The sequence below is a fragment of the Athene cunicularia genome (assembly GCF_003259725.1).
Source record: "Athene cunicularia isolate RWA chromosome 2 unlocalized genomic scaffold, athCun1 chr2_part1, whole genome shotgun sequence".
Classification (NCBI taxonomy): domain Eukaryota; kingdom Metazoa; phylum Chordata; class Aves; order Strigiformes; family Strigidae; genus Athene; species Athene cunicularia.
This window is the reverse complement of record NW_020799095.1, coordinates 83,261,876-83,276,795: the sequence shown is the minus strand read 5'-3', so window position 1 is coordinate 83,276,795 and position 14,920 is coordinate 83,261,876. Positions and strand designations below refer to the sequence as shown.

The 14,920-nt window shown below is 38.1% G+C and overlaps 1 protein-coding gene across 2 annotated transcripts in view; it reads left to right on the top strand.

Moving 5' to 3' along the window:
• The window catches only part of EPB41L4B (erythrocyte membrane protein band 4.1 like 4B), a 130,057-nt gene that overhangs the window by 80,050 nt on the left and 35,087 nt on the right, over nucleotides 1-14,920 (top strand). For both annotated transcript variants that reach the window (XM_026843117.1, XM_026843116.1), the window contains exons 18-19: nucleotides 773-840; nucleotides 14,625-14,729. In XM_026843117.1, coding sequence (XP_026698918.1) covers nucleotides 773-840; nucleotides 14,625-14,729 — 173 coding nt within the window. The remainder of the gene's footprint in view (nucleotides 1-772; nucleotides 841-14,624; nucleotides 14,730-14,920) is intronic.

Sequence of the window (14,920 nt, the reverse complement as noted above, 5' to 3'; positions counted from 1 at the left end):
CTGCCACATCCATTACTGATTTGGAGATACTCTTGTGTCTTCAGCCAGTATTTTCTGTAGAGGGGTGCAGTGTTGCACTGACACTGGCATTTAAACATGGATTGTGGAACCCTGCATCTCGGTTGAAGAGCATAATCTACCAACACTTGCCCAAATTGGGTGTTTCCTGGGTAATCGAGCAATTTTCATGTAAGTCATGTTGCAATACTAGTATTTTCAACTCTATAGACAAATGGTATGTGAGAGACAGGACTCTCTAATTTAGCAGAGACCAGTAGTGGGTGAGGTTTTCTGTGAATTGCATGTACAGTGTGATTATATGCAAGGGATCCCATTTTTCGATTAATTTTCAAAGACTGAATGAAAAGTTGGCATCATTATTTTTATTAGACTACAGTAATATTTATTGTACTCCAATTAAAAGAACAACTGAACTACAGTATGTTTGCCTGGATTGATTTTTATTATTTCTGCTCAAATGCTTTCTGGAGGAACCGTAAATATCAGTGTTCCTTTCTTTCTCCTCCTTTATCCCTATCCAGTCTCTTCCTAACACTGTTGCTCTGCACATTGTACATCGTAGCTCATCACAGTGAATCTCAACTGTAGGATATGAAAGAAAATAATTACTGTGCTTTGTAAATCTGGGCAGAGTAGGTATTTTGGGTATTTCAGTTTTCTGGGGTGCTTGCAGGAATATTTTTTTAATAAACAGTTATGTTATCCCAAGTGTATGGATTTTGTACTAAACTTTGGCTCCTTCTTTTAACAGGCTGTGAAAGACGAGACCTCTTTTGTAAATCCCAGTAAGACCTCCAGCCTGCAGGACCCTAATGTAAGGTCTGTTGCTTCTTGTCCGTAGGGAAAACATCAAATAAATACATGATATAGTGAGACATTTTCCAAACATTATCTCAAACAGGTGTTAGAGGTCAATTTGCTCATCCCCAAGTTGATGCGTAAACTTCACCAAGCAATGACCCGAGGAGAAGGTGTCTGTCAGAAGGGTGCTTATTTTATACACATATATCAGATATAGTTGAAGTATTAAAAGCTTAACTTTAAAAATCAGACTGAGTCTATATACTTAAACAATTGATAAAAGCTCAAGGTAAAAAATCAGGTCCAGTGACCAATTTAGAAAAGCTTATATAAAAATTTTCATTAAAAAAATCTATAAAAGTTTTCATAACTTTTGTATCAGAAACATGCTAGGTGTCTAAACTGAAATATCCTTGCGTTTGAATTTTTCTGATTTATGAAAGTTGTTGATTTTTGGTTCGTTTTTTTGTTGTTTGTTTGTTTTTTTTTTTTCCCAAAGAAAAAGCATTTGGTATACAGCCTTCAGAAAAATGGCACATTTGCAGGCAGTAGTGACTACTTTGGAATGTGCTTTTATTCTATTGATTGTGGATAGTAGTCTTCCTTTTTTTCAGGTGGCCATTTTGAAGAGTCATATTAATTGTAAACATTATTTGAATAGCACAGTATAGTATGCTGTCTTTCAGCAGGTGATTAGAGAGGAGGTTACAGCATGGGTATTTTGAAATTGCCTGCCTCTATATGTATGGTAGTGCCATCACTTTGAACATCTTTAATGTTTGAATCTGGGAGGAGTGTTTGATGAAGAAAATTTGTGGATTTGAAGGATGGCAATCACACTGGCTGTTAATCAGCTAATTGTGCTAGTGTACATGCTATATATATGTTTATGTAATATACATATGTAGTAGAACACTAGTCATGATTTTATTTTATACTTTCTGGAGCTGACTTGCAACTGAAAGCAGACAATTAAGCATCTTATAGAAAAGTCTGGGTGAGATGAGTAATGAATTATGTCCCGCAAATCATTCTGAACTCAAGAAGAAGCAGTTATAGTTGTGAAAATTCATCAACCCCTTTTTCAAATGTGTATCTTTCCTATAAGGAAAAAATCAGGAATAGTCTTCAAAAACCATTTCCTTCAAAAATGATCCTTTCCGATCAGCTTGGACTAGCAAAACTGCTACGTTGGCTTAGTGAGACCAGCTACCAAGAGAAGAACGGTGAGGATGGTTGGTGGTCCTGAGACAGTAGGAGACATGACAGGTGATGCTATTGCTTTCAGTGGCAGTCCCTGGCTTGCCTGCAGTACTGCTGTGATTCCCAGTTGCCCACGTCTTCTCTCATCTTGGGTTGTCCTGCAGAGCTGTAACTTCTAGCCTGGCAGGCTGTGATTTTCCCATTTTTTTGTCCAAGAAGCTGCAATGTCCACTTGATATTTAGAATCATCCACTTTTCTCATGTGCAATTCTCCTTTTTATATCTCTACAAAACTTTTTTAGGACCACTGAGAAAATTCATCACATATGTTACACAGTGACCTATTTCTTTGCTTAATAGAAATGGTTTTCATGTTTTGTCTTTGCCACAACACCCTTTATTGGGTTGCTGTCACTTCCAGAAGCAGTTCAGGAGGACCTGGTTTGTAAAGCCCTGTGTGATCTGAAACATGGCTACAGACTTGTTTTCCGTACTCACCTTTGCTGAACTTCTGCATAACATCTGTAGAAAAGCCTTCCTGTTTCACATTTTATCATAGATTCTCTCATGCTTCATCATGCTGAGCTGTAAATAAGTTGCGTGCTTTGTCAGGTGAAGTACTATTCAGCATGAGTAAGGATGGCAACCTGACTGAAAAGCTAATTTTACTGTTTTCTTTCGCACACATCCGAGCTTATAAACTCATAAAAGCCACTTTGGAGTTCTCGGTGTGCAGCAGTCTGGTGTATATTTGACTAATATTTATTTTTATCTGGTTTATGTCAAGCATTGTTTCCCCTACAGTCAGTTGTGCCATATGAAATGGTATTGTTTTATTACTTTGTGTCTATGTCATAGAGGTGCAAATATACAAGTAATCAATGCTCAGGGATAGACCAATTTTAACAGACTGCTTTCAAAACTCAGAGAATAATGCAAAATAAATTCAGTGTCTAACCAATTCTCTTTCTCCTTCAAATGGCTTCCCTTTCTGCAGGGACATAATGCACCCTTGCAGACAGCCAGCATGTGACCTATTTGCCAATGTCATCCTCTATAACCTCTATTTTGTGAACTTGGGTGGTCATAAATGAGTCTTTGCTCTGCTAAGAACTGCATCTGAGTAGAAGCAAGGGTTAGTTCATACCGATCAGATAAGTCACCTGGGAGTTCTTCTCTTTTTTAGTTGAGAAATACACAAGTATACTTTGTAAAAAAGGTCTCCCTGTGAAATACGATTTTTATTCCTGCAAGTACCCATTCAGACATTCCCGTAGACAACACCTGTGTGAGGAATGAGCTTGTTTGCTGAAATATCTTGCCAGTTAAAACCAGTATCTGTCAAGCTATTTAACAGTGCTTCCCTCTTTTCATGCAAGGGATTTATAGCAGGGACAGTGGCCTCATGTATGTATTTACTGATGACTGCACAGTGCACTAGGAAAATGCTTGTTTTTTTCCAAACCCAAGACATTGGGAAATTTGTTCGGCTAGCTAGTAAGCAAACATATGCAGTTTTGATCATTAACTGAAGCATGAATTGTTCGTACAAATAGGGAAATAGAAGGTGAGGAAGGAGAGCAGTTAGTGCTTGTCTGATTAAAGAAATGCGCTTTCTTTGCTACCATTTTGTCTGCTCATCCGTTGCCACTCTGAAGATTACACTTCTAATGAATTAACTGCTTGGTTATGGCCTGTAATCCCCCTAAGCAATTATTTTAGCATCTGCCATGGCAGACTCATTTGGCTAACAATTGCTATAGCTCTTTGTAGAATTAGTTCTGGTTCAACTAGTAATTACTCATATGTATGTGTGGTATAGCCACTTCTGCTACAAGCAGGTTTCCAGTCATTTTGTTGGGCATGACCTCAGAATAATGTGCTTATTGGAAGTTGTCATGTATCAGTCAGCTTATTCACCTGTTTTCTGTCTCTATGGCAAACTGTGGATGCTTCTATATCTAAATCATTTTAAATATGGGGTAAAAAGCCACAGCTGAAGCTGAAATTGCACTATTTTGTTGGCTTTCAGGAAGGGAAAGCTTGTGAAATTTGCTCTGTCATTTGGTGCACAGGCTGGAAGTGCAAGGTTGTCTCCTGGTCTTCGTGTTAATAGCTAACCTGTACATGTCAGATTAAGCTGTAGGAAGATGTGGGACAACAGAAGAGTACAGTCCGCTTCTCCCTGCTTTTGGAGAGCACAGCTGTATAGCTTTCCCTCCTCTGGACAGAATTTTTTTTTTTTTCAGCCAGGCTATTTCAAGTGCTGGTTCCCACATTCAGTGAGGAAAAAGCTGGTGACTCAGTAACCCAGTACGTGCTGCAGTGTCCTAGTTTACACTCTCCTTAATCCTCAATTAAGACTAATAGAGTGCACTATGAATTGGAACACAGTTGTGCATTCCCCTTGTTGACCCTGCTGCTCTGCTGATAAGCCCTAGAAAAGCAGCAGGTCTGGACAGTGGCAGGAGGGGAAGTTGTATGATTACCTCAGCTGGTTCCACTCGGGCGGCACACAACAGAGCTCTCAGCTGAACAAAGTCAGATGACAGCAACTAATGGGAGGGGAATTTCAACAGTGGGATAAATAGGAGAGCCATGAGTTATCTTGATAAAACACAGGAGTCCTACCAAGAAGAGTTAGACTTGTCTGTATTACAGCTCTGTTGTCACAGACTTGAAAGCACATGTTTTCATCAACACCAATTAATATATAGAGTACAGCCCAGCTATATTGCTGGGGTATCAGCATTTTGGACAAAGCAGAACATAATGTTGGTTTACAGAAGAAGAAATACCCGAAGAAATGTGTCATTTATGTATTTCCATTATTTTGCTTTTTATACTGCCTGTATCAAATCAAGAGGAGATACAGTTAGTTTGCAGTTACCACCCTGCGTAGTGAGGCATGCTTTGTTAAGGCACGTAGTCAAAATGTGTTTATGTGAACACTGGTCTAGTCTGGAATTTGCAATGTCAGTCATTTTGCAATGATTTTTAATGGTACTTCTTCTGAGATGAAGGGCCCAAGTCTGCAAGGGAGGCAGTGATCATGTCAGTCCTTTTTATGACCCACAAGAGGTGTTCATCTTCCACTAGAGCTAGAAAAGCCTTCTGACAGAACATCTTCTTCTTTAGTATTGTAAGAGAATGACCCGTCATGGTGCTGAATGGACCAGAAGGGATTATGAGGAAGTAACAGAGGTATTTTCCTGTCTGTTAGAACCTGTTACACCCAGGAATCTGACTCAGCATCCAGATGGAAGTGTTGAGAGAGGAGTGTTCAGGGAGAGTTTTTGATTAGCTAGATAATTTAATTCAGGTTTGAGATTACTGCATGTTCTGATGTATAGTTTTGGTAAGGCTCGCATCACCTGCCTCCAACTGGGATTTTTTTATTTGATTCTTTTACCCTTGAGAGATCAGGGTTCAGGCTGACTGCCAGAACATTTGTATAATGAAGGAAGTATACAAAATTGTAGGAAATATAAAAATGAAAATTATAGTCACCTGGTTTCTTATCACCTCCGGTCACACTCTTCTTTTGATCTGGCCCATCTAGTGATTAGGGGTGCAGAACTTTCTCTCCTGCAGCCTATCAAGGGATGTGAATCACAGTCACTTCTTCACCTTTTTATAAACCACCCATTTCTTAGTGAAGGGATGGGCTGCTAGAAAGATAAGCTCTTGAACTTTTTTCCCCAGAAATTTACCACGTAATTACGAGCCTGCTTCATCTGTTAAATGTAATAAATATATGACTAACCACAGAACCCCATCAAGAGAATTCTTTTCCATTATTCCTCTCCCTTTTCAAAGCTTTGGCAGACAGAAGCATCAACTGTACATCTTCCCCAGTGCCTATACACAAACTTGCCCTGAAAAGTCTTTGAAGTATCTGTTTTCTCTCTGGCTGTGACCACTTGGGTAAGCCTATAGTGTGCATATGCATGTGCACACAGATTCACACGCACAGAGTTTGACTATATTATCATAAAGGTCTACACTTTCCTTATTTTGTCCTCTTCTTCAAATATATCTGAATGTAATCCCCAGTATAACTCTGCTGTACCCTCTTCAGGAGTTCCAGTAGAGTGAGGATTTAGACCAAAATAGTCCACATGTCAGGGATTGATAATACTTTGGAACCAGGCAAAATACTGGCTGTCCTTGGGCATAGCCTGTTTGCCAGTGCAAACTTCCATCCTGGGACAGGTCAGACAGTAGAAATGTTAGCAAAAATACCTGACGTTAAAGTTTGGTAAACAGCTGAAGTCAAACGTGTAAGACAGGAATTACCTGGCAGCAGGATTTGCTGATAATGTACTTTTTTCTTCACTTGGTCACTTGGAGCTCAGGAAAGTTTACACATGATACATGCCTGATTCAGGTGATCTGGCTGAAAGTCTTCAAGAGCTGGTACATGTAAACACTTAACACCTTCTTCATCTGCTAAATGTTAGTCTTCATTTTGTGAGTAGCTGTTTACTGCTACACACACAAGACTTTCAGATGTTAAAATAGATACACTCTTTTGAGGTTATGTTTTGGAAAATTGAAATAGTAATCAACATTGTTTCTGAGAAACTTTAGTTATTTATCATAGAATTATAGAACCGCTGATTGGAAGGGATGTCAGGAGACCATCTAGTCCAGCCTCCTGCTCAAAGCAGGGCTGTCACCAACATTAGATCAGGTCAGCCATGGTTTTGTCCAGCTGAATTTTGAAAACCTCCAAGGTTAGAGGTTATACAGCCTCTTATGCAAAATTCTGATCAGATATGTAGATGCAAGTTCCTGCATTTCTGAGGCAGGTGCCCAAGTGTTGTCAGTCAGGAGGCCTCTTCAATCAAAGCCCTCAAGTTGGCTGGCCAGTTATTACAGTTCTTGTAGCTGTTGCCACTTGCTGTTTTACACCATGTGGTACATTTATGGACTGCAATATTTATTTTCCCTTATAACATGCTTTTGGATTGCTACCAGCTTTGGCATGCTTCACATCCCACATGGTTCAGGATTTGTCTCTGGATTTCTTTCTGTTTAGACCAACTGGTGCATCACCCTTTGTTGATCCTTGTTATCCAAATTATCTCATCTTTCATAGGATTGCAAATAGCAATATTCTTCTTATGTGGGAGTAGGTATAAGCACCAGCTGGTGCTTTGTGCATTCATTTATTCTAATTTTCTTTGTAAATCTTCCCATCCAAAACCAAATTAAGCTATTACATTAAGACTAATTACATTAGATGCTGCTCAACACATAATGTAAAATTAAATGTTATCTCACAGAGCTTGATGAAGCTGCACACCAGAAAAGAAGGGTGGAAAATATTAAATTATATCAAGTTATACAGGATACAGATGAATCAGGAGAAGTAATTGCAGGCACTCTTCTGAATGCCCAATGCAGAGTAAGCTTTGCTCATACAGATTGTCAGAATGTCGTTTCCCTGCTGTGGCTCGTGCATCTGATGTACACAAGGCTTTGAGTTTGGCTGCCTTTCAAATTTTGTGAATATGTCCTACACCTTTTCTGACCGAACTGATGATACTTCTTACATACAACTTTTGTGTATCATCAAGGGATGAGTGTCACTCAAAGTAATGTCTTCATTCCTTTGCTTTTCCCTTTCCTTTCTCACCTGCACAGACTATATTAACATTTGAATTATCATCTCTTGGTATCTGAGCTAACATCCCACTTATGTACCTGGTACAGTGTGAATCTGAACCAGTTTTTTCAGAGAACTTTGGCTCTCTGCAGGTGCTCTCAGAATATGACCATATAAGCAAGGTGTAAAGCGAACCGACGTTTGCCTAATCTGTACGCGTTTTGGATTTGAAACTAACATCTCAGTATCTGTCTTTATACATACACTTCCAGTGAATGTCAGGGTAGCTTTCCAACAGCATATGGGTATGCATGCAGGGAGTTTGTTCTAGCTTATCCAGCAATATGTACTCTGTGCACTGACTTTTTCTATCAGCAACACTGACTTGGGAATCTTTGGAATCATAACCCAAGACAACATTTTTTTATAAAACAGCAACAAAAAAAAAATTTTGTAAGGAAAGCTAGAGCTTGGGGGTGGTATTGAACAGCTGCTTATCAACTGCTTAAGACTTCAAGGCACATAAACTGATTTTTGTTTAGAAATTTCAATTGACAGAGATGGCTGTGGCTCACAAAACTCTCTTGGATACTATATCTAACAGCAATTTTTATACAGACTGCAAACTAGCACCAGGTCTTCAAGTCTGGGGCTTTAAACATGGACAGTTTCTAGGTAGGTATTTTCTAAGCATCACAGAGCTGAAGTTTTGAACTGGTCATCCAGAGAGAGCTGTGGTAGGAGATGGCCATGTTGATGTTTGGAGGCTAAGAATAGGCATGTCACCTGGATGATTATGGAGATCATGTTTACTCAAGTCAAATCCTTCAGTTCCCTATAAAAATAGATATAATATACAAAAGAACTTTTAAGCAGGTCAGAACTGAAGCTGATCAAAAATTACGTGCTTGGTTTTACCTTGACGTGAACTTCAGTGAATTCAAGCAGGTTGTGTTTCCTTAGAATCAGAATGAGATTAACTATATCAATCAGAGTCTGGAACATAACATTTCAATATCTCCTTCTAAATATGTTGTGTAATATTCTAGGAAAACTAAAGGTATCATCTATGTTGACTCCTTCCTAACAAATATTAATTGCTTTTAAAAAGCTGCTTTTTCATTCAATTTTCATTCTAAAAAATTAAAAAACCCCCATTCTTTATCCAACGGAAAAATTTCAACTAGCATTTGCAAAAACAAGGTGGTTAGCTAAATACACATCAGCCCGGCTTTAATCCAGTAGACAGGTTAATGGATCTGCTACTCTGACTTTTTACCGGAACCTCACCCAGTAATTTCTTCATCAAAGTCATAACTTCAAGCTGAACCCTTGCATCCCCTTTGCATGCCAGTCTGCATTAAAGATTGCAGATAGGACGCTTGGGTACGTTCTTTGACTTTGTTTTAAGTATTAAAGACCTCTTTGACCTGTTGCCTGAAGTCAGATGCTGATGCATTGTTTGTAATTGTATTCTTAATCTCTGAACTGCAGAGAAAGGAGCAATACCCAGACCTATCAGATGAGGTTAAATTGATGAAATACCTTACTCAAGGTGCATTTCTTTGGCCGTGTCTTAAACTGCTCTGTGTCTTAAACTGCTCCTAGGCTCTTTGGAAACTGCAGCATTTATAATGGCTGTCCTGGTTGCTGTATGGAGAGGTAGGATTTGTAGCTCAGCTTCACCTTAGATACTGAGTGTTGACCTGCAACATTACTCTGAGCTGAGGAAAAGAACAGTTTCTGTATCATCATTATCTATCTGTTGGACCACAGAAGCATCACATTTTTGTCTAGACTGCAGATACATTTTTATTATAAGGACAAGGGAGAGCGTAGAATTTTTTCCTTTAAAAGAAACAGAACTCAAGTGAGGAGAGTAAGAAAAGCCCACAAGCTGTTTTTGCGTTAGGCTGCTGCTCTACAGAGCTTTGTTGTACATCTGCAATCTATATGGGGAAAAAAAAATGCTGAAAAGAAATAAAAACCTTTATTCAGAAAGTTTGATGCTGGCAATAGCTTTCAGAAGTCTAAATAACATTTTGGAAAGCTAAGCTGTCTTCTGAGAAAAGCCACCTTATCAGACTGGAAAAGCACATATTATTGTCTCTTAAATTCAGATGACCATAATTTTGGAAAATAAGTAAGTGTGAAACCCTTAGAGCACAGACTTAGAAAAGATTTGCATGTTTGCCTGTACTTGCTTAGTTTGTTAGGCTGTCTTTGATATACACGAGAATGCATTATCAACTATTTTTCCTCTTCTTTCCTTCCTTGCTTTTCCTTCCCAAGACTTTTCTACCATATTTCCACTTAAAGGGAGTTCTGAAGCCAAAAATCAGACAGTACTTTTTGTTGTTGTTGTTTTTTTAAGAGCCAGCACCTGAAGTCAGGTCAGCTTTCATGCAGATGGATGTATCCTTGTAAATTATGGGGCTTTTAGCCTCTACCTCAGCCTTGGTCTGGCAGGACAGAGGGAGAGAGGTTGTTCCAGATGGCACTATAGGCACAAACAGAAGCGAAGAGAAGAAAATCTGTTAAAGACAAATGCAGAAAGCAGGTTCCAGCAGACTTTGGTAGTTTTAAAATTCTGAAGTAGATCCTCCAAGGAAAGAGAAGTTATTTTATCTCTTTCAGCTTATTAGTTGCACAATCTGTTCCCACACAGTCCACTTGCTACATTTCAAACAAGTACAGAGGTCTTCCTGGAGCCATTTTAGTAGGGGACGAGGAAGGCATGTCAGTCTGTGGAAGCCGTGGTACACAAAGGCGTGATTAATCCCAACCCTGCAATCTGGTCTCCCCATTACAGCTGAGCCAGGGTGGGGTAAGACACCCCAAGTCCCTCAGCACAAGCATGTACATCATGTCCTGGAGAAGGTTCGAGCTAAATCACTGGACATCTGTGCTCACTTGAAATGTTCCACAGTGTATGTTTTTGGTGAGCAGTTTCAGTTTCAGTAGCCCTGTTGGCTGCTATGCTGTGAGATTAAACAGATTTCTTGGTTTTAGGGAGATCTCTCTCTTGGACTTGTTTACGTTTCCACGCAGGTTTGTGAAAAGTGCTTAAGCTGGTTCAGTGAAGCATCCTGGCTGCTGCTCAGAAGTGTGCTGTGGCTCTCAGTGCACAGGCAGTTTCTGCTGACCTGCCACTGCATGCTGACATTCATGGTTGTTATTGTCATTCTCACCAGGAAGTGACAGATTTTTATGTGAGGTGCCAGGTCATTAAGTAACTCTGTCTTGGTTCAGTACCTTCATTTTTATGCTGTAGTTGTTGGATACTGTTGGATACTGTTACAGGAAAATTAATGACATTGAAACAGAGTCTTACAAAGGGACTGTGATACACTGCATGTTTTCCTTTAGGGTTTGGTGGTTTGGGTTGTTTTAAGTCTGAGTTCTGCTGATCCTTCAACCCTTCAGGTTTTGTTCAAGCTATATATTTTATATAGGACTACAGCTATGTAGCTTATATAGGAGTATAAACTTGAAATGGTAATATCTGCACATAATGACTCAATTTACATAGCCAAATTGCAAGGCTTCCCTTCAAAAATCGTATCCTTCCATGTAAGATAATATATTCTTGCTGTACAATTGAAAAGATAACAATAGAAGTTATTCTACTTTTTCAGGAGTATCAATGAGATCTTTTTTAAGAGTTTGTGTGATATTAAAAGCCTGCCATTTTTAAACAACAGATCAGGCTCTGAGTTAATCAAGCTGAGCACTTCTTGTATCTGGTTGCTGATGTGAGAGTAGCAACAGTATTGAGCATGTTCAGACTGAGGAAGAGTGTTTGGAGATGAAACAGGAGCTGTCATGGATTTTTTAGACTGGTGCTTTTAGAGCTAACCTAGCAAGGTTTTAATGAGGGCAAAAATCCATCTCTGCAGTTGGTAGGACTAGTCTAACATTTAATCTTGTGCTGATGGTAGACTGGATTCAGTCAGCCTTTTCACATGAAGGCATTGCCACTGCTCCTTTTCATTCACAGGAAACTTCGATTTATACCCTAGCTAAGCCGCATCTTCTGGAAATGTACAATTAAATGGTGCTTGTGTCTCTCCCAAAGGCCTGATAATTATCAGGAAAAAGTCACTACATTCAGCCTCTGACAAAAATTATGGCAAAAGTTTATTATAAAGGAGAAGAAGTTTTTGCTCTTAAAATTGTACTGCTTTTGCCAAATAAGCAAGTGGGATGCTTTACTGGCATGATAGAAAATACAAGTAAAGTTTGTGTGAGCAATTACAGTCACTGAAATAGGAGTAGGTGTGTTTAGTGTTACTGTATCGTGGCTTTTTTTTTTTTTTTTTTTTTTTTTTTTAATTGTTCGTCTGAAAATTTGCAGCATTCAAAGGAACATAATAAATTTTTCATCTATTTGTTGAATTAGTGAGTAAGTCCTGTTTGGTTCTCAAACACTTTCAATAACACTTGAGTGAAATTTTTCATGTGAAACTTTTTTCAGGATTAATTCAAATTTAGAACTTTAAAACATTTCATATATACAAATCAGTTTCATGACTTGCTTTGAAATCATTATAAACTAGTTACAAAATTGCACAATATCTTTTCAAACAAAACTTTGATCTTGGCAATTGAAATAACTGCTTCAAAAGTCCCATCTCCTCCCCTTTTTTAAAAAATTGCAAACCATAAGAATCAAAAGGAGATATATAAGCTTTGTAAAATGAAACTTTTTCAAGGAACTGAAATTACCATTTCAAATTTTCCTTTGTGTGAAAATACCCAATTTACTTTTGTTACAGATTATAATGTTGTCTTGAGAAATTCCAAGTAGCGGTGAACTGGAAATAGATTTGCTACCAACCTTGCTGTTCCATACTCTGCTGTTTCCTAAACCCGTTGATAGTATTAGTGCATCTTTTGTAATCGTTTTGAGGAAACATTTTTCAACTCATGTGTAGTTTATATGAGTATTTTTATTCCTACTTTCACTGGGTTGATCAAAAGATTTAAAACTTGTAAATTCCCTCTGATAAAGGTATTGGAGAATTGTGAGGACTACCCATTCAGAGCATGAATTTCAGCTAATGTATTTCAGAAGACTTGAGCTGAAAATAGTGTTACACACATTCACGCCCCTTGATAATTTGACCATGAGAGATCCAGTTGTTAAACGGGTCTTAACATATTTATCCTGCTTCTGTCAGAACTGGAGTTGAAAATCACTTTGGGTAAATTGAATAATTTTCTTCAGTTGTTGAAAGCTACCTTTGGTTGAGCAAAAGTTATGTAAGAAAAGAATAGCTAGAGCCATCCAGAGTCATCCACTATGAAGCCTGATGATGAAAATTACATTGGGGCTTCCATTGTGATGTTCATTCACAGATTTCCGGAACAGACATACTGACTTCAAGATTAAAACAAGATGGTTTAGGCTTTTTTCTTCTCTTATCCTCCCCTTATTTGTCAGCCTAACAAACTCAGCAAAAGGTTTGAAAATCTGGCTGGATTGATTTGCATTAATCTCACAGCGAATCTGAGATATAAATGACTGACCCTGAAATTGTTATTTGGGAAGGGGCAAGATATGAATCTTGCTGCTGTCTGTACTGACTTCTTGAAATTAATGGGATCAAAAAGCAGTAAAAAGGTAGACAAAAGTTCTTCCAATCATAAGTGGAACTAGTAGAGTCAGGTTTATGATTTATGTATGTCCATTGCACTCTTATACTTCCCATTGCTCTGTGACCTCCCTAAAGACTGAAAAACACATAGGACATCTGAAGATGTAATCTGAAGGCTGTGCCATCCCAGTAGGTTCTGTTATAGCTGGACTGCAGGTTCAGAAATTATCAGAGAGTGTTAATGAGGCTTAAAATCTATAGGGTCATCAAAGGGAAGTGCAATTGTGAAGATTAAATATGCTTATCTTATTATGGCTTTAGAAGGCTAATGGAATGCAAGTAGATTCAAAAAATTCAACTTAAATTTGTAATATTAGAGATAATATCATGGCAGTTCTGCCAGTTGCAGAGTGTTCCTCAGTACATGAGCAGTTACACCAGCAATCAGTAGGACGGCTTAAGTACTAACTTAGTATCTGACTACAGATTAGATGGCAGAATATTATTTGACAAATTATTAATCAAGACTTTCAAATTACTCTTCTAGTGTTTGGCATATTTATTATGTTTATAGCATTTGTAGTACACGTATGGTGTGCTTAATCATAATGTGTTGATTCAAATAAAAGTAGTATTTAAGATGATTCATGCGTCTTCATGCCACTCAAGCTCATGGTTGAAATGGTTTCCTCCTAAGGTCATGAAGACCTTGGTTTTAGTATTTATGCTATTTGTATTCAAGCATTATTTAACTCTACTGATAAATGGTTAAAGAGAAGATCCTTTTATGTGTGTCTCTTCATTCCCATTTCTATCCTTTGCTGGAGCTCTGCAGATATATTTCACATTCATGAGTATCTGAAACTTGTCGGAGTTTTGCTTTTTTTCCTAGCAAGTATCCTTTTCTTGGATCAAATCCATTAGTTCATTTCCCTTGAGCTGCTCTTTCAAATGCAGAAGGATAATGTTTAATTTCAGGTAAAAACTATTTTAAGCAGAACAGGTTTCACAATTCATAAAATATTTTTTGTTAAAGGTATTTTTTGTAAAAAATATTTCTGACATGATTGAATTGCTGAGCTGTTATTAAAATGTTGTACTTTGGAAAGAGTGACATTTCCACATGGTCTCTTACATAGGTTCTGTATTTGTAATCAGTTGCTGCTTTTATAAATGGTATGCAATGCACAGAGGGGTGAGTTCGCACATCCTTTTCTGTTCATGCACACTGGCCTGTGAACTATAAATGGAACAAAAGGATGAACTTCAATGGGCACTTGCCACTTTGCAAGATAAATATGTGTTGATGAGCTAGAACTTTGTTGATATGCCTGAAGTAGTTTAAATAAAGACTGTGCCACATATATTTTTCTTGTTATTTTTAGAAGTCCAGCTCCAGTGAGACCTGAAACTACGCCATCAACTGGTCCTACAGAAAAGCAGGAGATTAAAGTTTCTCGTGTGAGGAAGTTAACGAGGCAGTACAGTTTGTGAGTAACATATAGCACTTTCTTTATGGTTTTGCCTACCACAGCTGAAAATGAAGGGGTATGCTAATTATTGCTCTGTCTATGTCTTCTGAAATGCAAGAGTGCAATTACATGATAATGATCTTCTACTGATACTGTTCCTTTCATCACTGAGTATCTTCAGGCTTTTAATATGAAATGAATTTGCCATC